Genomic DNA, 24,628 nt, shown 5'->3' on the forward strand with positions numbered 1-24,628 from the left:
CCTCCCCTCCCTCCGCCCGCGGCTCCTCCTCCGCCAGCTCTCCATCCCTACATCCCGCCCCGCCGCTTCCCCTCTTTTCCCACCTCCGCCTGTCATCCGTCCGCCGCTTCACCCTTTCCTTCTCGCCCTCCTCCTCGCAGCCCCTTCCCTCCGTTCCCTTCCCTCCCACACTTTGCTCCCCACGGTCGTATCCCCACAGACCCTGCCTCATCTCCACTCACGGCAGAGCACGGCTTTTCTCATTTCTCCTTCCTCGCTGTCCCCTCCTTCCTAAGCTCCCTCCGCTTCCTCTGCCCTGTCCTTTCCTTCACAGCCCTTCTCTTCTGCTCCATCCTTTGCATTATCCCTGCATCAACTTCGTCTGCTCCCATGTCACCGCTGCTCCCCTTTCTTTGGCCCTTTCACCAGTCCCATGCCCGCAGCCTTTGTCCCTTGAAGCTCCTTTGCCAGGCTCAGGCATAAGCCCAGTGGCAGCTCAAGCCATCAGCGGCCACTCTCAGAACCCGGTCCCAAGCCCAGATGGCCCAGAGGTGCAAGCAGGATGCCAGGACAACAGACAACAATCTGTCCCTAGCCCTGGACTGAAAGGAACAAGCACACTTGGAACACAGACCCTGTTTGAGCACCTTATGAGGAGCTCATTGCATGCGGTGGCCCATTAACCCTAATGAAATTCCACCCACACACAAGGAGAGGATGTTTTATAACCCTGGGTGCTGGGAATTCAGGATTTGGCACTCACTGAACACCTCAAAGCAGCTGTTTGAGGGCATTCAGTGTTGCCTTTGAAGCCATCGTTGCAGTTTTCTGCTCTGAGCAGCTCTGTGAACTGCAAGCAGGTCTTTTTGGTATCCCTGAGTTACGTTTCATATGCTCAGCTCTACAAACCTCCTTTCTTCAGAGGAAGTGAAGTAATTCCAATCGTTCTACAAAAAAAAAAAAAAAAAAAAGCAGTGTGCTGACTTTCCAGCTGGGGAACACTGTGGGAATTCTCGTTTGTTGACAGGAGGGATGTTTGATTCAACTGAGTGACATATCAGATCTGAGGCATTCTGGTAAAACCTACAGCAAAAAATATTTTCACAAAATCATGTAAGCTGGCTTCTGCTATCAGTACTTGCATCCAAGTACTCAATATAGCAACAATATATAAATAAATGATAAGAATTTATTGTTAGGAACATAATAATTTTCAAAAGCAATTATTTCTCACAAATAATACAAGAACTCTAGTCCAACTGCCTGACCACTTCAGGGCTGACCAAAAGTTGAAGCATGTCATTAAGGGCATCATCCACATGACTTTTCAATAGGCATGAGAAAGTTAAGATTTTCCCATTTCTGTATTAAAATTGCTTAGAAAAAGATCTAAGACCTAGAGATGGCTTTCTCCCAGATACACCAGAAGTGCTTGATTATGTTTGCTGAGTTATAGATGCCAAGTTAAAGAGACTCCTTGATTCTGGTCTGTGATTCTATTAAGGCAGATGACTTTCTAGGCAGCCACTGAATTTGCAGAATGTGTATATGTGATAGAGAGATCTAGGAGGAGAAAATGGGAGAGGAATAATCTATAATTCCTCTCTTATTCCCATCTTTATCCCCCTCCTCTGCTGCTGTACACAAGAGCTGAATACTAGCCCTTGCTTTAATCATCCAGGGGCTCCCAGCTGCCTGTCACTGCTGGATTGGATAGAGTTTTCTGACACAAATCCCATCTTTTCTGGATGCACAGTCTGCTGCTCTTGTGTAGACACTTTACATTGCCTTTTCTGCAGGCACCACTGCAAGGTAATGTGATCAAATATAAATCTGTGGAATTCCATCACACAGAAGGGAAAAAAAACCCAACAAATCACCACCACCAACAACAAAAAACCCATTATCTAAACCCACTGTTACTGTCAGAGAAGTTGATTTGGATCTTAGAATCTCTGATGGGTTCCAGGGCTGACAAACACAAATAAATTCCCTTGGGCCAAACTCCAGCTAGGAGAAAGACCATCATCTCTAACCCTTATTTCATTAAGGTGGAAAGCAAGCACCAAAATCCCAAGAATTTTCCTGGATTTACTTATATGTAATAGACACATTTCCTCCTCAGAACTCTATAAATCCTGGTTTCCCTGAATTTTAAGCTCATTCCATCCTTCACAAAGATAAGAAACGTGAAAGAGGAATGCACCAGAGGCACTGATTTCCCGTCAGAGTGCGAAACAACACAAGGTTGGAGGAAGACACCACATTGAGGAAATTCTGTGGGGCTGTTTGTATGGGGTATCCCCTTTTGCAGCCCCGGCTAAGGGGGGATAGATTATCTTCTTGAAGAACAACCCCCACAAACCTAGCAAGGCAGAGAAGGCACTGAAACCCCCACTGAGAGGTCCCGATAATTGCCAAAAGTCACCGTGAAGCCCATGGCAAGGCCAGGACACGGCATTCCAACCGCAAGCCCTGCTCCTGGCAGACCTCCCAGCCGGTAGGAAGAGAGCCGGGGGACTGCGGGGACAGCTCCCGACCCTTCCAGCCGGGTGAGCCCCACCCCGGCACCCCGCGCTCCGCTCCCCGCAGCCCCGCTGTCCGCGGCAGGGCTGGGCGGAGAGGAGGAGGCGGGGGCGGAGAAGAAGGAGGCGAAGGAGGCCGGTCTCGTCTCGCCTCCCCTTTCCCTCTCGCCGGTTTTCTTTGCAGCATTTCCATGCTAGAGGTCCCCACCGAGCTGCGGAGCGAGGATCTGCCTGGCTGCGCCGGGCCCTCTTCCTTCCTTTGTGCATCCCCCAGCCCTGTGCAAGCCGTGCCCCCCCGTCCCGGCCGCCACGTCCCCGCCGCATCCCTCCCTCCCGAGCGCCCCCCCGGCCTTGGAAGCAGGAGGAAGCCGCCCCTCCGAGCACGCAGAGCCAGGGCAGCGGCCAGGCACCGGCTGCCACGTCGTGCCACCTCCTCCTTCCCGGCCCGGCCGGGGCACCGAGGCCGCATCCCCGCCCGCATCCCTGCCCGTATCCCCGCATCCATCCATCCATCCGTCCATCCATCCATCTATCCATCCATCCCGTTCGGAGGCGCCGGGCCCCTCTTCGGCGGATGCTGCGAGTCTTCCCGGGCCGCTGGTGCTAAATGCTGAGCGCCGACAGGATGGAGGAGTTTCAGAGCGAGGAAGAGGAGCCCTGGTACGACCAGCAAGACCTAGAGCAGGGTAAGGATGGGGACACGCCGCAAGCTGCCAGGGATGGTGGGCCAGGGGATGCGCGGGCAAGAAAACGGGCAAACCGCGGCGACAAGAGGGTGGGATACCTTCTCTCTGGACTACTGTTTGGTTGGCAAAGCCAGCGCCTCATCCTGCAGTGGCAAATCTCGGCTACGCTGCTCCAAACCACTGTCCTGGCCAAGGAAAGTTTAAAGCTGATGGGTGAGGCAGGGAGCCCAGAGCTGACTTAAGCACCAGGGCAGTAAATAATTTGTTGTGTTACATCTTCAAGGAAGCTGGCTCCCCAAAAATCTTGCTGCAGGCAGATCACCCCCAGAATAACGGGGGTAGTTATGACATTGCTTTTATTTCAGAGTAGTCCAAAGTAGAGTTACCAAGCACATTAGTTAGAAATTAATACATGGGAAATAATGTATTGCTAAGGATGCTGAAAGTCTGTCTCAAAAGATTTTGCTGTCCAAGCCCAAATCCAAAGGGATCTTCTTAGTCACCTAATTACTTCTGGAGATTTTTCCAATCAGCCATAAAACCAGGAAAAATATCAGAGGAGAAGGAAAAAAAATCAAAGCCAAGTTTCAAATAGCAAAAGAACCCTTGTTAGAAGATAAACATTCACTTCTGTAGTTTGCTTTGAAGAAATTGTACCTAGTTCAATGGAATGTTTATCCTAAGGCTGGACAGTTGGTGCCTGTGGCCCTATATGGGCCTTTTTTTGATTCAATTTTTTCTTATCTTAATATTTTGAGTCAACACACATTAAGTAAATAACTAGAAGAAGTCCCATTTCACGCCAGTGGCCCAGGAATGAACAGAACTGATTTGCCAATGCATAGCAAAAGATCATTCCTAGCTAAATACAGTTCCCCTCTGGCACGTTGTGCTATAGGTACAGTTTTATATTTGCTTTTCCCAGCTGGTTGTCAGCAGGGATGTGCAGTCCAGCTGCAGTGCTTCAGCCCACCATCGCTCCAGTACATTATGTCATGATTTGAAGTTTATACAACTTCAGCTGCAGGACAGGGGCCCAGCAAGGAATGATAACCAGCCCCCCAGGGGTTGTCACAGCTGGGCTTTAACCCCAGTTTCTCAAATAACAGGAAGTAGTGGGTTACTAGGCCCTGTTCTTTGAAACACAACACTCAAACAAAGCCAACAGCATGGAGATGAAGCTATCAGCTGGATAAACAGTGCAGCCTTTGAATGCTCAGAAATTCACATTTCTGGGTGACGTCTTCCCGTGGCTCACAAGGGGCCTGGGCACTGGTCCAGGGGCGGGATGCAGGCTGAGGAGCAGCAGAACTAGGGATGAATATAGGGAGTGTTGAACAATGTAGGACCAATTGATTTTTAGCCTAATGCTGTCCCTGGTGTCAGGTTCATGAGTCAGCACTGGCACTGTATAACTGGCTCACAACAATAAAAACACCTTCCCACTGCAGGCCAGGTTCCCAGCTCTGTCCCAGCTGCCTAAAAACAGAATGACTGTCTCCAGATGATGGCTCGATGCTGGGTACGGTCTCCACTTTTGAGTACATAGAGAACTGCAGGAAAACACAAATCCAAAACAAAGCCCAGCTGTGCCTTTGCAGCCTCTTGTATATAAGTAGGGGCTGCATAGGTTTGCACAAACTCAAGGAGAGATGTGGGAAGACTTTAATTGGAATCAGCCAAATGGAAAGGTCCTACGGGGTAATTACAACCGTAATTAATTTGCATGATGCACAAAGCATCACAAACGACAGTGCTAGACTTTGTCCACATACACTGTGTCTTTGCATGACACCCTGAGGTCTTTGGTCATGGCACAGCCGTGGAGCTCTTGGTTTGGGAATGGGGGGTGGAAGTGCAGCACAAGACATCCAGCATGGCACGATTAGAGGCGTTACTAAGAGGATTGGCATGCCAAGAGCTCAGGGTCGAACAGAAACCCACGCCTGGCAGCAGCACCAGGAGGGCAGAGGACAAAAGCAGAGGCTTAAAGACCGTTCCTTAGGAGCAAGGGGTGGGAGAAACAAGAAACAATCCAAGCTAGGAGAGCAGAGAAGGTTCCTCTGTGATCCAGTTGGTTGCTGGGCCTTTATCGTCATTTCACAGCATCATCAAATATTTATTACATTTACATCCAAAACTGTTTGCTAAGCAACAGATGGCTTAACTGGGAGCTCTGTGATGATTATGTTAATTAACCATTTTAGCACCAGAGTGGAAATCATGCCTCCAGCTCCACACCAAGCACCTGTTACTTTCTTCATCATCCTCCATGAGCTTCACCTTGCCAAAGTAACTATTTTTTTTCAAAATAATAAATCCCAATCACTCTTTTTTCCCCCTGAATTGTCCACAGCAACTGGGTGCATCCACCACATGCTTTGGAAGCAGCAAGATCTGGTCCCCAGCCTTGAGGCCCTTCCAGATTAAGGGAAGGTGCCTTTCAGATGCCTTTACCTGTTTCCTGCGTACTGTAACACTCTGTGGCTCAAGGCATTCTACCAAGATGCCTTAGCACATAGAAGCCAGGACCCTCAGCAATGACATGGTAACAGCAGTGGTGTCCTGTGAGGTTTCCTTTGCAATGATCTTCCCTCTGGGAAGGCTTTTGGATTTGAGGAAAGTGGTAAAAATGGAGTTGCAAATCTCTCATACCATGACTTAGCTTATTGATTCATAAGCATGAAAAGCTATCAGTGCTGCTTTGGTCCAGCCACCTTCCATGGCCCAGGGAGTCTGTGTCTCTAAGTGTTAAAATTCTGGTGAACCTTTTTCCAGTGGTTGAAAACTGATGATGTGGCTACAATTGCATCACACTCTGCGCACAGGGCCTATGTGCAGCCAGACCCCAAGAGAATGAATGAGCTAAAATTAGACAGTCTGAGCTGCAGCTAAGTGGGGGCACCTTTCCTGTTCATCAGGAGCGTTTGTGTTTGGGAGGGCTGTGTGCCAACTCAATTGCATCTGGATCCAAACAGACCCAGCAGCTCTGCCAGCCACTTCCAGCCTTCGTCTCCCCCGCAGCAATCTCACAAGATGAATCCTCCTTGCAGTCATTCCACTGCATTTCCTCATCTTCCCAGCCTCCCTATCCCCCTGCCAGCATTCAGGTCTCAGAGCAGAGTGCAACCCAAGAGGAGGCCTCTCAAAGCCACCCTTCTGATCCCTGGACTTAACCATAGCCTAAGGCACATGGTGGGGGGGATTCTTGGGTGTTCTGCATCAGGCCAGGAGTTGGACCTAATAATCCTGACGGGTCCCTTCCAGCTCAGCATATTCTAGGATTCTATGAGTGTGGGATTATTCCTCTCATGTCAATTAAGAGCCTCTCACGGCTCTGAAATAGGCAGCAGGACCAGAGGGAGTGCAAGAACCAGCACATCATCTCATTACCACTGCAAGATCAGTTGTCCTCCTGAGCAGCCACAGAAATGTTTGGGCCAAACCATCTGCAGTGCAGGCTTAGGACGTTACGGCTGTAAATTCTAAAGGTCTCCAGATTTAAGGATCTTTTAATTCCTCCTCCTCTTGCCAAGCATCTGATTGCTTGAGTACTAAGAAGGAAAATGACACAAGGTGCTGAGCTTGCACCACTCCCAACTCATCCATGTAAAGCCACAGGGTCACCAGTGCTCCAGTGACCAGATCCTGGCATTGGGATGAGTCCAGGGGATCCATACCTGCACCACCCAGGTGATACAGAGTATTGCAATTCATTATCAGCTTCCCCAAAGCATTCACTGCACAAGGGAGCTGATGAAACTCCATATTCTGCCCCTCATGAGGGAGTTATCCCAGCAGTCCAGGGACTAGGCACACACCTTGCCTGTCCTCCAGAAGCACAGCAGTTGTCTCCCCTCCCTCCCTCCCCAGAGGCAAGCCAGAAGGACAGAGCTTTGCCTGCAGTAGCTGAGCCACTTATTTATTTAGCACTACAGTACAGCAGGTAGCTTATGGAAGTGGAAAGTTTTCAGTGGCTAATTGCTGAGCTGCTTAGGAATGACAAGAGGGACCAGAAAAGTCACAGGAGACAAGGAAATAAGATGACGGGTTAGTCTAAGGAAGTGATGAGAGATTCCAAATACGTGGAAAAAAATAATATATATAGATGTATTTTCCTAGAGTGAAAATTCCCCTGTTACATGAAGGCAGCAAGAAAAAGGGGCACAAGAAAGATTTCCAGTTAGAGAGCAGAAGCTCCTCTCCACATCTGCTGAGCCCAGCACATAGTTCCAGCTGTGGGAGGGAGCAGAACTAGAGGAACTGCTGGAAAGGGAAAAGGGAAACAACAAAAAAAAAACAACCTGGGGGGAAAAAATTAAAAAAAAATAATTAAAATATTGGAGTTTTCCATATCTCCCATCCTGAAACAATCAGCTAACAGTGGCAATTCTCCTTGGCAAGGCCATGCACAAAGATTTATGGTCTGAATGCTGAAGGATGTTTTCTCCCAGAGGCTCTGAGCCTGAGGGACTGGGAGCCAAGGCACCAGCCACTAACACCCTGCACGTGGAGCCTGTCCCCCCAGCCCAGTATTTTCCAATCCTCTTTCTTTGCTCCTGTACCAGCCAGTGCTGGCTGGTGACAGGGTGGATGCACTGACTCAGTGTGACAGGCAGGAACCACTTAGAGCAGTGACAGCACCAGGGTCCCATCCTGCTCCTGCTAAAAGCAGTGCCAGCACTCAGGATAACACACTGCTTGCTCACTCCTGCACTCACACACTGTCTCCTCTCCCAAAAAGCTTTCCTAGACCAGCACAGTGCTAAATTCCCACCTCATCTTACTCCAACAGATCTGTGTGCTCACACCAAACATGTCTTTAGGGTTTCCAAAGCCTCTACTTAATCTGCCCAAAAACAGGTGCGTGGGCCAAGAATTTAGGAAAGTATCTCCAATACAAAATACCCCAAAGTAAGGAGACTAGATGTTACACAACCACTGTTTTTTGCACAGCTGGGAATTTCAAAGGGATTTTATGTTACAGTTTGGATTATGTTTTTTTCCCATGTGTATTTAACAAACAGTTATAAACCATCTCTCCAAAAAGTGACAGTTCTAATGGTTTAAACAGACTGTTTCTCTGCAGCTTTCTGGGAAGTCACTGTAGTCTATCCCATGTGTTGTGCAGCTCCCCTGGCCCTGTTCAATTAATCCGCCTCCTCCCTGAAGAATTCAGACCTTCAAGTGTGTAATATTCAGGTCCATCCTGGCCTCTTCCAAATATGCAGCTGCAGCACCAGCAGCTGCAGCAAGGATGTGATCATGTCATCCTCCAAGTTTTCTTGGACCACAAGAAAAGTTGAGTCCTGGAAAGGTACCTGAACTGGGAGGTGGTGGCCAAGCACTGGTGTCTGCAGGAGGAGGCAGAGCAAGGAGCAGCATAGCACACCCCATGAGCATCAGTCTTTGCAGCAGAACTGTATCTGGGACACTGGTTTTGGTGTTGGGCCCCCAAAAGAAGCATTGCTCTGCATCCTGCTCAGGACTAGTGGTGGACATAACATCATTTTGAGGGAACATCAAGTATTTCATCACTGCCTTTCCCTGCAAACTCCAACTGGAAGTTTACAGCTCTGTGCTTTTCCTGTGCAGCTGCACAAATACCACTCCTCTGAGGTCAGGATCTTTCCCACATGGGCAGCATCTCCAGCACAAGGCAGCTGGGCTGTGAGCTGAGCACCTGGAGGAAAGGGCTTCCTAAACTCCCCAGCAGCAGATGGGAAGGGAACTGTAGTGGGGCAGCACCCTGCAAGATGATACACTTTTCTTCACAGTCAAGAAAAATGGCTGCTAGAAAAGAGGTGGGCAAGATTTTGGCATTGCTGCAGAGGGTCAGGCTGTTCCTGCATTTAGCTGTAACACATGGAAGAAAGGTCTCTGTACCTATATACCTCTGGACATAAGAGGTAGCAGACAGAAGTAACCAGCTGTGACAGGGCTGGCAGGGGTCTCGGGGGCTGCTACAGCTGCAAAGTGACAGTTGTGCTGGCATGGTTGCTCCCCAAATCACTCAGTATCAGTGGTTCCACCTGCCTCCCCCCAGCAAGAGGGGAGCAAGGGCATCTGAGTTGGCTGGGAATGGCTCAGAGTAGGGGAATATGTTGTGTGAGCAGGAGCAGGTCAGGAGAACTGACAGGGTTGTGGCAGCCCAGCGCTGTGGGCACCATCCCCTGCCACGTGAGCACAGTGACCTGTCCTTCACAGGGCACCTTTGCTCGGGGCTCTGCACGTGCACAACACTGTGCTGAGCACCCTGGTGCTCATCCTCCTTGTCCATCCTGGGTCATTTACAACCTCCTGCCCCCAAAACACACAGGGGAGAGAAGTTCTGCCACGTGGCAGCCCTCCACATGCCTGTGTCTTTAGCTTTAAAAGAGCAGAATTATTCACGGTTTTCTGCAACCCAACATAATTAATTAGGTGGAGATTTGTTGCCCAGGGGAGGAGCGTGCACAGGAAAGCTCTGGCTGCCTTTCTCCCTCCTCCTCCTTCGCTCCTTCTCTTCAATAGCCCCACTTATATATATTTATTTAGGACATTCTGATCCAGGTGCACTATCAGAGCCACCAGTCACCAAGCGCTTTCAAACCATTTTAGTCTGTAAGGCAAACACAGGCACTGAGGCTGTTTAGATAAGAGAACAGAAGGAAAAGATGAAGATGGGGCCTCTGCTATGGTCTAATAACATCCTCTGTGTTCTCATGCTCTAACAACTTGGCAAAAGACACAGAAATTGCTGTGGGCACAGGGATGGGACTGCTCTGTTTGTGTTTGTCGAGACACAGCTCATAAGCAGAAGTGACCATCCTGGGTCTCAAGCATTAATATACAGGGGAGAATTTGGGGTGCAGGATGATAAGAGGGAAGAAAGAAAAGGTATAAATTAAATATAAAAAGTCTGGTGAGCATCTGAGAAGAATAAAGGAGAGCTGATAGAGGAAATATCAAATAGAACTGAAAAATATAGAAGGCAAGGAAGGGAGCAGCAGAGGCTGAGAGAACTGGAGGGCTTCTCTGCAACACAGCATAGTACAGACAGTGTGTCCCTGAGCCCCTTGTCAGGGATTTCCACTCCTTGCTGGTGCCACTTTTGCTCGGGGGGCTCATGATAGCATGGAAGGAGCTGTTGTCTATGCACTGGGCTTGCCTTGACCACCTGCCAAACACCCCTGTACCACCACCTGAGCCCCCCCAACAGGGACACTCGCACAGCCAAAGGCAGCACAGGAGCACATAACAGATTACACAAGAGAAAGAAAAGGAAGAAAAAAAACCCAAGCAGGAAATCCAGAAAATCTCATTAGGGTAACAAAAATGCTAGTGTGACCAACATCAGCTCAGCCCAGCAAGAGCCACAGTTTGAAAGGAGAAGGAAGAGGAGCAGGCGACTGTGCTGCCAGGGTGTTTCCTCTCACCCAGCCCTAACAGAGGCTTTTCCCCACCTGCATCATTTGGGCTGTTTTACAAAGCAAGTCCTGCCTTTATGGAACAACCCACCAAACACCAAAATAGCAGATCCTCCTAAAAAACACACAGAACACCAAGTGCAAAGCTGAACTGAGCAACAATGTCTGAGTTATGCCAGAGTAAAAAGCAACGGGGATTCCATGTCTCAGCAGTAACACTGGTGACTCTCTGGAAGCTCTGGCTGGCCTTGGGAAACACTATCTTCTGTGGAATGGGCATGTTGCAAAGGTTTTCAGGTTGTTTTTGAGATGCTGCCAGATGGCATTTGCTTCCCTGCACCCCAGCAAATTCCATTGCAATGCCTCATACAGGCCAAGAACAGAGATTGCTTCCCTCACCTGCCATGGAGCAGCAGTAAGTGATATACAAAAGCTGATCGTCATTGTAATATACCCAGACAGCACAATCCCTTGCAACTATGAAGGAAAATAAACGAGTAGCAAGTATACCCTACCCCAGGGTAAACCAGCATAGCATCATTCATTTAGACTTGGAAAGGAATAATTGCACCCACCCTTGACTTTAAGTACCCATGTGTAATGGAGCAGACAGCAAATGCCATTAAATTAAACGTCAACAGCATTAAACATCAGTTCTTAACTCTCAATGTACCCCATCCATCAGCTCACAAGCACCCTGAGCTTCCTCCAGAGGCCTCCCCACCCTCCTCCCTGCTCTTTAATAGATGTATTCACCATGTGCAGCATAGGACATGCCCCATATTTAGGAAGGAGCCACAAGTAATTCCTTTATACACACTCAGCTGAAAAGGACCTGCAAATCCATAAACCCTTGCTCATCTGCACGACACAGCAAAGGACTTCTGTGTCCCCTGCAAGCTGCTGGCTTTGCAGGACAGGGACAGGGCTGGTTTATTAAAGGTGAGGAGCCAAGTGCAGCATCCCCAGTGTGTTCTCTCACAGCCTAAACATGAGAATCCCTCGCTGCAAGAGAGATGACAGGGCAAAGTCCAAAGCAGCTGCAGCAGATGGTGGCTTCCTCCAGAAAGCTGCATTTATGAGGAGCATCTGAAGAGCTACCAGTTCATTATTGTGCCAAGAGCAGCCAAAACCTGGCCAGCACCAGGCTTATGCTCTCCCAAAGTCACAACCAGGAGATGCTGGAGGGTAGAAGCCCTTCCAGAGGGCTGTGGCAGAGTGCTCTGCTCAAACAAATGCAGGCCAGCACTGGGAAGGCATAAACGGCTCCAAATCCTCTTTGTGCCTCATTGCAAGGCTGGGGACGCACCCAGCTCTGCCACAGCCCCATGCAGGGAACATCCACCTGTGCCAGCATTGCCACAGGATGCTGTCCTGAGGGAATACCCTGCAGTTTGTCCCTCAGCCTCTTTCCTTAAAGGGCAACTTGCTACAGCTTTTGGATCAGAACTGGGTTTTTTCAAGTCTCCTCAGTGGCACAGAGGTAGCAGAATTATTGCTGGGCTGCTGCTGATCTCTGAAGCTCCAGGATGGTGCCTCCTTGATGTTCTGCCCAGCGCTGCTCCCCTGTACCAAGCGCTGCTTGGATTCAGCTCCCGCTCCCTTCCCACCATATGGTCTCTCTTTTCATCCCCACCCTCCTTGTTCAGAGGCCTTTCCCATGGAAGCTTTCAGAGAAATGCAGTTTCCATCCCTCCCTCCCCTGCTCCACAGGCACAGCCCTTTGTTTGGGGACACAGCGTGTCTCCTTGGCTGGTGTTAATTAGAAGGGTCACATCAGTGCTTGCAGTACAGGGAGCCAGAGGGCACCAGGCTGGTGCTGCCCGGGACAGTTTGCATCCACAGTTCTCTCCTGATAGGATTTGGCAGCATCAAAACCCCATTTTTGAAGAAGAACATTGGCCATTTCACAGTGGTGCCTTCAGCACAGGCAGTGTGTGGAGGGATGGGGCACATTGAGCGGACACACAGCACTTTATTTCTCCTCCTGCATCCAGAGGGGAGGGGGAAGGGAGGCATCAGCATATCTGCTAAATTAGGGCAAGTCCTTCAGCACTGGCTGGCTGATCTGACAGTGGAGAAGCAAAGAGGAATAAAAAAATTGTGGGAAAACCATAGTACTAGGTAGAAAAGATTCCTGAATTCCTAAACAGTTCTTTTTCTACCCCATACAACTTGGGGAAATTTCACATTCAGCCTCGGGTTTCCAAGGTCTCTGTGGAGGGGAGCTGTGTGCTCACTCAGCCCTTGCAGAGCCACAATTAGTACAAAGATCAAGAAGGATCCGGTATAAAGATGACATTAAAGCACTTCCACAGCATCCCTTCCCTCCCCCTAGCCTCATAAGCTGGGAGGGCCAACAGGTGGGGAAGAGGACTTGGGCACAAGGGGGTGGATGAGAAAGGATTACCAAGGATGCTTTGGCTGGCGGGCAGAGAGTGAGGGAGTGTGTGTGACAATGGCTGAGGCAGTTAAAAGGCATTAAAAGAACCAATTCCCCCATGTCCTTCAAGCCTGGAGTCTCCCGGGCCCTTATGCTCAAAATGGAAACGAAGACTCAATTTCCTCCTCAGAGCCAAGCCCCATTCTTTCCTCTTTCCCACTCATCCCCAAACGCTGCCCATTTCCCCCATTAAATTATTGCTGACAGAGCCCTTTAAATTACAATGCAGGATCTTGCACTGCCTAATCCACTTAAGTCAACCCCAGCTGATTAAATTGGATGCCATATGGTGGGAGAACACTGGTGTAATCCACAGGGACAGGGACACACTTGACTCATTACCTGGAGCACAGCACGGAGCCCTGTCAGTACACACCTCCATACTGGGGCCCTGCTTACTGCCAGGGATGTGATTTCCAAGGTGCCACTCTCCAGCAACAACACTGGCTCTGGCAAGGTGGTGCTGACATTAAATACAGCCCCAAGCAGCTTAAAGGCACAAATTATCCTTCATCTCTGCTGGCATCTGGCTGTTCCCCCAGCCCCAGCTGGTGTAGCAAACACTCGGGTCTCCCAAGGGCACTTTATAAACTAGGGAAATTTGGTGCTTGGAATAAACCAAAGAGGTGGAGGAGGTCTGTCCATGGGGAAACGTGCCAATAACTTGATTGCAGGGAGAGCTGTGACTGCAGCTCTCAGACTGGGTCACTGTGCAATGAAGAGGATTATAATTAAAAAGGTCACAGCCCTTTTAATAATAACACCCTGCAATGCAGGGCACAGCTGGAGAAACATTCCCATGGAAAGGGGAGATTTGAGGACATACTGAGCAGCTGTTGGCAGCACCACATCTGGGAAGCCAGCAGAAACAAACACACAAACTAGTGACATATCAGCACACCCCACAGCACAGCATTATCCGTCAGGAAAGCCCCATCCTAGGCACTGACACCAGTAGTAGCTCATCCCCTGGCAAGCACTCATGTCCAAGGTCAGTGTGAGCCTCAGTTTGTGTTGTATGAGAGGTCAGTGCTTTCCCAGGCTCAAAATATATCCCAGGAGTTCTGATTTCCCTTCTTCTTGTCTCAGTGACCAAGTATCTCTCTTTCCCAATAAACTGCATGGCCAAATGAACCACCAGAGAAAATGATAGCTACTCCCAGCCCTGGAAAAGCCTTTGCAAAACACATTGTTAGGTGCAGACTAGAGGGAAGTATTACAACAGGCTAAGAAAATGCCAGACCAGGAGACCTAGATCCCTTCACATCCTGCAGGATTGTCACTCTGTAATTACCTACAGCTGCATAGCACCAGAAAAATAAAGGGCAATAACACACACCAGGACCCATTTCTTTACCTTTTGGAAGGATTAAGGTCAGATTTTCACTCTGCCATCCTAAGAGCTGTTACTTCTAGAAGCACCAAGAAAAATGAAACCCACACGCTCATAGTTAGGTTTTAAGAAGACAACCATTTCTTGTGAAAGCAAAGGGCTGTTCTCAGAGCCAGCTGTGCTGTCCCAACCTCACAAACAGCATCACTTGTGTGCTCAGGCTTTAGCGAACAGAGGGGTTGAAGGCTTCTCCTTTTCCCAGCAGCAAAAACAGCATTTTAAACTGACCACACTGCCAACATCTACTTTTCCCTGCATTTCTCCTGAAATCCAACTATTTCAGTAGCTTCCTAAGGGTGTTTAGAGGTGGCAAAGAGTGAACACAAAGTGGTTCGTCCTTTCCCTGGAGCTGTCCCAAGGAAAGATCCTTGGATTTGGCTGCTGCAGTGCTACCAGGGCAGCACATCTGGGAGGTGCCTCCAGCCTCCTCCCGCTACCAGGGTTCTATTACTCCTGTCAGTCTATTAGCGGGTGATGGATGGAGGCTGACAGAAAAGGCGAGGCACTCCCTTCATTAGAGATAATAATGTAATCTAGAGAGCATCCCCAAGGCCCTGCAGGGCCTTACCAACCCTTTGCTCCATTCTGACAGGTGCTGAGCCCTTCTCAGCGATGAGGGATGGCGGTGCTGAGCACCTGCCACAGCCCAGATCCTGGGCTGATCCTGGTTACAGTGTGCAGAGAGTCCAGGAGGATTTTGCAGCCAGCAAAGCACCAATTTGCCATTGCAAGGAGGAGCTGCAGAGTCCTGAGCTTGCTCTCCCCTTGCTCCTGCAGCCCAGCAAGACAAGAGGCCAGATCCTGTATTTTCTGTGAGCACCCATCCAGGTCAAAACAGTACCAGAAAACAGTGCCAGTAAAACCAGTGCCATGAAAAACATACTGCTGTGCTTGGTGTGGGGTCATTTTTTTGGGGGGGGAGACATCCCACCACATCCAGCCATGGAACTGTGGGAAATGCAGCAGCTTTGTACCTCTGCTTTTCAGACTTGCACTTGGCTGCAGAGCTGGGGAAGACGCTGCTGGAGCGAAACAAAGAGCTGGAGGACTCCCTGCAGCAGATGTATGCCACCAATGAGGAGCAAGTGCAGGAGATTGAGGTAGGGACACTGTTGGGACAGGGATGGGGACGGGCTGCAGTCACCTAAGGGCGAAGGTGGGAAAGGGGCACTTCCACCAGTGCCAGTAGCTCAGATGCCAGCAGAAAGGCAGGGATGTGCTGTGGGGCACAGAAGGTGACATATCTTCTGTAAGTGCCTGAAGCAGAATGGATTAAAGTGAGTTTCAGTTTTAAACTCTGTTTTAAAATCTGTTGATGGATTAAAGCTCATCCCAGCCCTGGTGAGGGTCTCGTTCCCCCATTAACTGGTATTTGCCCTTTTCTCACATCCTCACTCCCTGCCCAGATGTGCACACCAGATTTTGGCACCAGACTGCATCTGGGTCACGTTTGGCCTTCCCCTGCACATCCATCAGCCTTCACACTCATTTCACTGTGCTCTGCTGCAGCTTTCTCTTGATCCCAGAGATTCAGAATCACGTTTGTTCCCAGCTGGCTCCTCGGCACCCCCATAACACAGCCCCCTTTGTTAAAGGCATGAAATAGCTCTTTCTCCAAGAGCTGCAATCTAAAACCCCATTTCAAGCATCCTCTGGGGTCAGGGCAGTATTTCTAAGAACTGAATCAGTTCTCACAGAACTGATCTTAGAGGCTTAAACTGCTGTGCCTGGGAAGGTTTTCATCTACTGGAAACCTTCTAGGGATCTTTGAGTTAAAAAAGATTGGACACCCCCTGATTTGAAAGGACACAGGGCAGAGGAGGGCTGCCAGTTCACAAGAGCAGCAGATGATGCTGCAGGGATCAGACAACTGATGTTTGAGGGAACTAGGAAGATGGGGATTTAGCCATGCCTCTTCAGCAGCCCATCAGAAGCACATCCACCATAGCATCTGGAATCTGGCCCCAGCTGAGAGTGAGCACCGGAGTAAATGCCCCCTCCTAGTCTTCTGAGGATAAGATTTTGCAATGGCAGACTTACAGAAAAGGGTGTGAAAATCCACAGAAAGCACAGGTCTCATATTTCACAGATTCAGAGTTTCAGCCTGAATTCCCAAGAAAACACAGCTTCTGCAATCGATCTGTCAGAAAATCCAGTAATCAACTGGCCAATTTCAGTCAACTTTAAGTCCCAGGGATATCAGCTTTCTTTGGTACTGGGAACAAAAAAGCAGCTGAAAAGAGAGAGATAGAGGTTAGTGCCTTTCACAGAGGGCAGGGGAAGTTCAATCGTATTTTAGACACAAAAATGTTTACAGTGGTCAGGGGGATGAATATTTCATTTGTGGAAGAGGCTTCAACCAGGCAGAGCCACAGAACACATTGTCAGAGGAAGGAAAGGCTGTAGGAACTTCTGCTTGTGAAAAAAGCTGGGTTTTGGACCTGCTCACGTTTCACTTTTCCTTGCAGTACCTGACCAAGCAACTGGAGATGCTGCGGCAGATGAACGAACAGCATGCGAAAGTCTACGAGCAGCTGGACCTGACAGCGCGGGACCTGGAGCTGGCTAACCAGAAGCTCGTGCTGGAAAGCAAGACTTCCCAACAGAAGATCCAGTGGTACGGCCTCCCCTGGATCTTCAAGATCCAAGAACCTTCAGCTCACCTTTCCCCTCCTCCAAAGTGCAGCCATCATTGCAATTTGAGCCATTCTCTTTTGTATCAGCTCGGTTTTGCAGCTATTTAGAATACAAGTGTGTTGCAGTAATGATGCTTAGCAGGGTCAGCCACAGCTCAGACATCCCTGGGGTGAGGGCTGGATAAAGGAGTGTCTGAAGCTACCTGGAGAGAGGCCTCTCTTCATATGCATTTCCTTTAAGAAAAGGCACATCATTTTATGAGGGAGATCCCCAGCACACAGCCCTGAAGAAACACCAGGCACGGATCCAGCAACTCATGAAACCCTGGCTAGTCCATGCTGAAACATCAGTTTATCAATAATATTTCTTTCCTAAAACAAGCCCATGATCAAGGTCATCCCTAGAAACAACAGCCTAAGCAATGTCCTTGTAATGCAGCATTGTTTGCAAATAACTGTGTGGAGAACAAATTTCTGAGCAGAGTGTTTTACAAACTATCTGCAGACAGAACGAAACAAAATCTCTGCCCAGTCCCTGTGTTTCTCTACAAGATAAACAAAAGGAATAGATGCTTGTTTTAAGGGCAGAGATGTTCCAGGGTAGTGCTTATGTCCCAGAGGTGACTCTTTCAGCCAACTGATTTGAGGACAAAAGGACTCAAATCCATCCCTCTGTCCCTTCTTTATAACCAACCCCATTCAAGAGTGACCACACAAAAAAAGACCAACAGAAAATAAGTGCTGTCATGATCCCAGGGCACACGCTAGAAACTGGAAGCATCTTTCCTAGATTGGATTTCTCTATAGGAAAAAACCACCTTTTAGGAACCTGTAGTGCCTGACTCCTCACTTATGCTCCCTTCTCTCTCTGCAGCTTGACAGAAACAATCGAGGGGCTGCAGAACCAGGTGGAGGAGCTGCAGAAGCAGGTGGAGGAAATGCGGAGCTTGGAGCAGCTCCGCATCCGGAGGGAGAAGAGGGAGCGGCGCCGAACCATCCACACCTTCCCCTGCCTCAAGGAGCTGTGCTCCAGCCCCAGGTATGGAGCCTTGGCTTTGGCAACCCCTCCAAACTGCTCCCCACACCTCTAGGGGTGCACAGAAACCCCTCAGACATAGAGGCTGGGCATCAGAGCCTGAAAGCCACGTCTGGAGCTGAAGGGGGGATGTTCCTCTCACCAACACACCTGCCTAAGGCACCTGTTGGCAAAGCAGAGCCTTCATGATCCCAGCATGGTGATACTTCCCTTCCCAAACCAGCACAGCCTGTTTTCCCTCAACAGCTGCCTTCCAGCACAGCACCAGCACCTCTGGCTCCCTGAAACCAGTTGAGATGGTGCATTTTGTGCTGCTTGACTCCAGCACCCCTCAAGAACACCAGTCACACACCCAGATACACCACATGCTGCCAAGCACTGTACAAACACCTTCAGCATTACAGCAGCCTTAATCCTCCTCAAAGCCCAGCCACTGTGTTAATTCATTGACCTCATGAGGGCATTTCTTGCTCAGCTTTGTCCACAAAAGAGGGTTCTTTAAATAGATAAGCAATCAATAAACTTTGTTACTGAAAGCATCCTCTGCCAGAGGATATGAGCCAAAGACATTTTCACTGCAGCAGCAGTGGGGATGTTAATCAGGCCATAACCTGACCCCCAGCAAAATCCACTTAATGTCTCTGTGGTTCTTTACCCCCCAGTCCCCCAGTCCGACTCTCCCCCCATACCTCAGGACCTTGGGTCCCCTTGCAGCTCCACAGTTGTCTCTGAAGGTCAGGCTGCCCTTCAGTGCCTTGAAATCTGTTCAATACCCCCCACCACAGCCATGCCTCCCAGGGGAAGCCATGGAGCTTGCAGTTTTCCAATCTGTTCTAAACAAACCAGATGCCATGGGTGCTTCACTGAGGAGGAAAACCCAAATTCCTGAAGGGAAGGGGGATGTGCTTGATATTACTTTCCAGGCAATGAAGAAGGGGAAGCTTGTCTGCCTTGCCATGTAAATCTTCCCTCACTCCCTCCAGAGCACCTCTCAAACACAGGGCTGCACAGGCAGCAGCACATGTGCTTCAAGATTTTGGCTGTGTGGGTCTGGAGTTGTCACCATATGCAGTGGGTAGATGATGAACTCCATGGTGCAGAGAGCAGCTGATGGACTCTCCCAGGAAAAAACCCAAAGCCACCTACTTTCAGCTTAGACTGGTAGCACTTGAACACTCATTCTTGCTTCACTGCAATGCTGGTGGCTTGTCTGTTAACCAGATGTCTCTTTTACCTTTTAGGATCTCATTTCCCTCCTGTCTTTTATTACTGCTGTCCAATAAAACTGCAAGTTCTGTGGGACAGAGATTTTTCTCTGTGTCCAGAAGAGCCACACCTTGTGGTCTCCTGGCACATGGAGAAGGCACATCTCACTCCATGAGCTCATGTCCTTTTTGGACATCAGTGGAACTACTCACATAACAACAGAACACAAATCCATCATGGGGGTATCACTTGGTCAGACTCTCTCAAGCATCCTTCTCCTCTTTCAGGTATGAGGATGGGTTCCAGGTCCACAGCTCTTCCACAGAATTCAACCAGAAGCCGCTGGAGAGGGAGAATGAGCGTCTCCAAGCCATGGTGAACTCACTGAGATCCCAGGTGAACCAGGAGAAGCAGCGGAAGGAAAGGGTGGAACGTGAGTACACCTCGGTTATCCAGGAGTACTCGGACCTGGAGCAGCGGGTGTGCGAGATGGAGAACTGCAAACTGCGCATCAAGGAGCTGGAGGCAGAGCTCCTGGAGCTCCAGCAGATGAAACAAGTCAAGAAGTACCTGCTCAGCAGAGAGGACAACCTGTCTGAAGCCCTCCTCGAGCCACTGAACAATGCCCCAGAAGCAGATTACATCGACCTATCTGAGGAGGAGGGAGGGAAAAGCCACGGGACATCCATGACCCCTTCCCCAAACCACCCCGTGCGGAAAAGCTGCAGCGACACGGCCCTGAACGCTATCGTGACCAAGGACGCTGTGAGCCGGCACGAGGGCAATTACACCCTGCACGCCAACAACGTGCGCAAGCGGGGCATGTCCATCCTGCGCGAGGTGGACGAGCAGTACCACGCCCTGCTGGAGAAATACGAGGAGCTCCTCAGCAAGTGCCGGCAGCACAAGGACAGCGTGCGCCACACAGGGGTCCAGACCTCCCGGCCCATCTCCCGCGACAGCTCCTTCAGGGACTTCCGAGGAGAGGGGAATGAGCTGGAAGAGCGGAAAACCATGGAGAAGACCATCAGCAAACATGTGGAGGCCGTGGACAAGCGGCTGGAGCAGAGCCAGCCCGAGTACAAGGCTCTTTTTAAGGAGATCTTCTCCCGCATCCAGAAAACAAAAGCAGACATCAATGCCACAAAGGTGAAAAACAAGAGCAGCAAATGAATCCTGGCTCTCCGCAGCTCCCATGTGCAATTGCAATGGCCACGTCTTCTTTTGAGCCCCAGAAAACGCCACGTGGCCCCTCTGCTTTGAAGGTTCGAGAAGTCTGCAAGTGAGAGAATGTCACAGGGACCCAACTCACTTTTTTAAGCTTAGGCTCTAGACAACCCATTGGGACAATTGTACATTGTAGTTAGAGGATTTCAGAAACCACATGATGGATCTCTGCATGAGTTACTGCCGCTGCCAGATATCACAACAGCAATGTAAACCCCACCATGAAAGAAAATAAATCAATCTCCCCCTCCACCCTTTTTCAGCTTGTCCTACAGCCCAATTATCTGCAAGCAAAAGCCTGGATGTCCTCCAGTGTCCTGCCACAGCTGGAGTACAGCGTCTCAAAGTAAAACAAAAAGCCATCAGAACTTTAGGGGCTGCCCCAGCACAGCAGCCCAGTCCTCCGTTAGGTTTTATGGCTGAGAACCTATGCTTGAACCCAAGAGATTTCTATCCCTGCCTTCCCCAAAGGGCAGTATGGTCTTGCTATTTAAGCCATTCTCTAATCAGTCAGGTTTTTCAGCTCTATACAATGCAAGCTCATTGCAACTGGAAAAACTTGAAGAGAAACATAAAACTGATTGTTCCATCTCCATCAGCGTCGCTCAGTGTTTCAGTCCACACTCTGCAGACCTTGCAGGCATATGGGATTTACTCGCTTTGTCTGCTCTGGCATTACAACCCAGGTGAAGCACTGTGCCTGGTAGGAACTTGGTGCCCAGGGCTTTCCCATAGCGAGACAAGAAGTGCTATTACAATATCAGAGACACACTTTCATCTCATGGTATGGGTACCAGCTCTCTGTGCTGTGCTCTTCAAGAGGTCATTGTCCCATCATAGCAAATTCCTCAAAAACAGCTTGCATGGGCTCACAAAACTGACTCCCAGGAACTCACACACAAGCCAGGGGATGCAGCATCTCCCGGGACAGGAGTCTGGCCCTGGCAGTAGCATGGATCACACATCACCCCTCACTCCTGCTCCAAACATCTCCCCAGCCACAAGGACAAATTTCAGCTTCCTGCTGAAAGTAATCTTTCTTTGTTGAGACGCTGAAGCCACTCATGTTCCAGTTCCCTTTCCAGCACTGAAATCTCCTCACTTTGGCTTCCACAGACATGCAAACACACAGCCAAAAGGCCACTGCAGTCTCAGGAATCACCAGTTTCCAGTTTCCCTGGACTAGATGATGACCTTGTACAGTCAGATGCATTTTAGGCAGAGAAGCAGCATCTCATTACAGCTTAGGCAATACCCTGAGCATTGAGCCACAAAACCCAGCAGCTCAGTAAGCAACCTACTCTATACCAGCCTGGAGCAACCATCAGCTACATCTGGATTCTCTTTTCACCAGCTTACATCCCAAAATCTTGGGTCAACAGCTGGAAACTTTGCAACATGGAGATACAGAAATGTGAATGTGGCTTTGGAAGGGGAAGACTGCTCGAATGAAATTATTCCCCACATCCAGGGCTTTGATGCTACAAGGAACGACCTTTCTTTCACTCCCCATGGAATTAATGCAGAACCCCCCCCCAAAAAAAAAACCTGTTTTGTTAAGCTGTGTGCCACAGAGGTAAGTTGGCAGGAATGTGATGCACAAACCACCCCTGCTCCAGAGGTCTCCTCCTCAAAACCACCAACTGCTCTGCTCTTCCATACTCTGCATTTCCAGGTGCCCCACAGCCCCAGACACATCAGGAGCCGTACGCTCGGCTGTGGCTACCAGCTCTCCAAACTGGCAACAGTACGGAGAACCTTCATGCCTTATTTATTTATAATGGAAAGCAGTTGTCTAATAAAATAAAATAAATTAAGATGAACAACAGCAAGGGAAGCGTTGTTGATTTCCTGGGAGTGTTCACCACCCATTGACTTGGCATTTGTAGCAGTGTTGGTTTAACCCAGGCAGTGTTTGCCCTGCAGTCACTTCGTGCTGCAAAGGTGTGGGAAGGGAACAACCCTCACTTTCTGTTTTAAAAATCCCATGTGGATCAGCCTCACAGTTAAGTGCACAACACATTAAATATATTTTTAAATGCTCTATTCTCCTCTAGAATCCAAAGAAACACCAATTTCTCAGCTCTTACAGTTCTTTTTACTTTTAAGAACAGGACAAGAGTTAATCCTTTGATTTTCATATACAATTTGGGTTGAGAAAGTGCTTCAGGCACCCTTGCAGAAAGGAAAGAGAATATGCTGAACTATTCTGCTGCATTATTTATATAACACACATTTTTGTGCACTTGGACTGCCAACACTGCCACGCAATAAAACCCCTCTTTTGTCAGCTCGGAAGTAAAACCACACAATTTCTAAGGTCCCAATTCAAATCCTATTTTTCTTTTGGGCTTTTTTGCAAACCGCAAATCCAAAAATGACTGATGTAAGTAACATGATATTAGTACTTGGCTTGACAAAGGCACAGCTGCCGTGTATCAGTGTTCATGTTCAGCAAAGTGCTGAGGGCAATTTTTTCCGCATCCAAAAATATTAGTGGCCATACATACACATCCTGATTGACTGTGTGAGTCAGAGTCACTCGATTCGTGCCTTAAGTGAAGCTTTCAGTGATCAGAGGAGGAGAAATAAGCATCTTTGGCATTTTGTGCCACCTTTGATCTAAACTTTTCCAATTGCTTTTGGAACACCAAGGGAAGCTACACAACTCCACTGAGAGGGAACAAGAGAGTGCTGAGCAACCACTCTACCAGAGAAACTGCTACATAACAGCACACCCCCATGGTTCATGACAGAAAGGAAAATTGCTGCATGCAATTAAAATGGATGAGCAAAAGTATGATGTCACAGGAAATAATTTCAGAATTTGGCAAAATCAGTGTCCCTCTTCAGTTCACAGCATTAAGGTCAATATGGGCACAGCTTGCCAACTATCTGGTTTCATGCTGAATTTGAAAGCTGGCATTTAGACACGTACAGTTCCATCAGATCTGGCCTGGCTTCTCACTGTACCACCAGCTGGAATAACCCTTCAGGAGGGCACCTATTGTTATTATCAGGGAGGAGCCACTTGAAGCACAAATTCAAAGGATTTACAGAGCTCAAGTTCCCCCAGGAAGGATTCAGCATCTTCCCTCTCTTACAGCAACTGAGGCTTTCTGGAAGGCCCCTCAAAGCCCTGAGGGACCTTGCTCCTACATTAGCAGCCTTTACCCTCACTCACACAAGGAGTGACTGAATCCGTGGACTCTTCAGCATTTCCTTCATGTTTTTGGGATGGCTCTGGACAGCTTTTGCTCATCAGTGACCACCAAGGGGCAGAGGTATCTTCCTCAGTCAGGACCAGTGACAAAGCAGTTGCTTTCTCCAGCTGGAATGCCAAAGGTTTGGCTCTCTTGGCTCACACCAAAGTCAGACCTTAACATCCCAAGCCCTGCCTGACAGGGAAAGCAGTTTCCAACCATCCAAACAGATATCACCCAGCTTTTTACCAAGGCTTTGTGGGACAGCGTGGGAATGAAGCAAAACCAGACAAATGTCCTTTTAGACTGGCCTGGCTTCACCTGTGTGACCTGCCAGCTCCTTCCCCAGCCCCTCTGTGGCACTGTCCTTGGAAGGTGCTCCTGCACAACCATCAGACAAGTTTGACAACAGCTGGTAAATGAGTCATCCTGCCTTGAGTATTTTACCCATCACTCTGGCTACAAATCACAAACATTTACCTGTTCCCTGTTAGAAATTAAGGTCACCAGATGGCATGGTTTGCCTCTGACAGCTCTGGGTTTTTTCCTTAAAGCATTTTGTTTTCAGCAGAGTGTGGACAAGGGCAGTGGAGCAGAACTCCAGAAGTTTGATTAAAGCAAAGTGAGGAGCTGCTCGGCCGCAGCCAGGCCAGAGAACCATCCATGTTCAGGACTTTCTCCCACCCAAGGACTGAGTTCCCTGAGTTTAAATGGATTATCTGTGTGGGACTCAGATAAATCACACAGTCTGTGTCATCTTCTGAACACCCATTTTGGCTTCATCCACAGTTTTAAATAAGAGACTGTCAGCTCCTGTCAAAACAGCAGAGCAAATGACAGCCCATCCCTGCCTGTGCATTTTCCTGCTGCCAGGAATAGCAATCC

General features: G+C 49.1%; 1 protein-coding gene across 1 annotated transcript; it reads left to right on the forward strand.

Annotated features, from left to right (window-relative positions):
- The first annotated feature begins 2,499 nt into the window (after positions 1 to 2,499).
- CDR2L (cerebellar degeneration related protein 2 like) lies at positions 2,500 to 22,358 on the forward strand. Its single transcript, XM_058852739.1, has 5 exons — positions 2,500 to 3,190; positions 15,423 to 15,535; positions 16,904 to 17,052; positions 17,946 to 18,110; positions 19,601 to 22,358. Exons 1-5 carry the CDS (start codon positions 3,112 to 3,114, stop codon positions 20,484 to 20,486), a joined length of 1,392 nt encoding a protein of 463 aa, XP_058708722.1. The 5' UTR covers positions 2,500 to 3,111; the 3' UTR covers positions 20,487 to 22,358.
- Positions 22,359 to 24,628: the final 2,270 nt, after the last annotated feature.

The sequence above is a fragment of the Poecile atricapillus genome, chromosome 17 (genome assembly GCF_030490865.1).
Source record: "Poecile atricapillus isolate bPoeAtr1 chromosome 17, bPoeAtr1.hap1, whole genome shotgun sequence".
NCBI lineage: Eukaryota > Metazoa > Chordata > Aves > Passeriformes > Paridae > Poecile > Poecile atricapillus.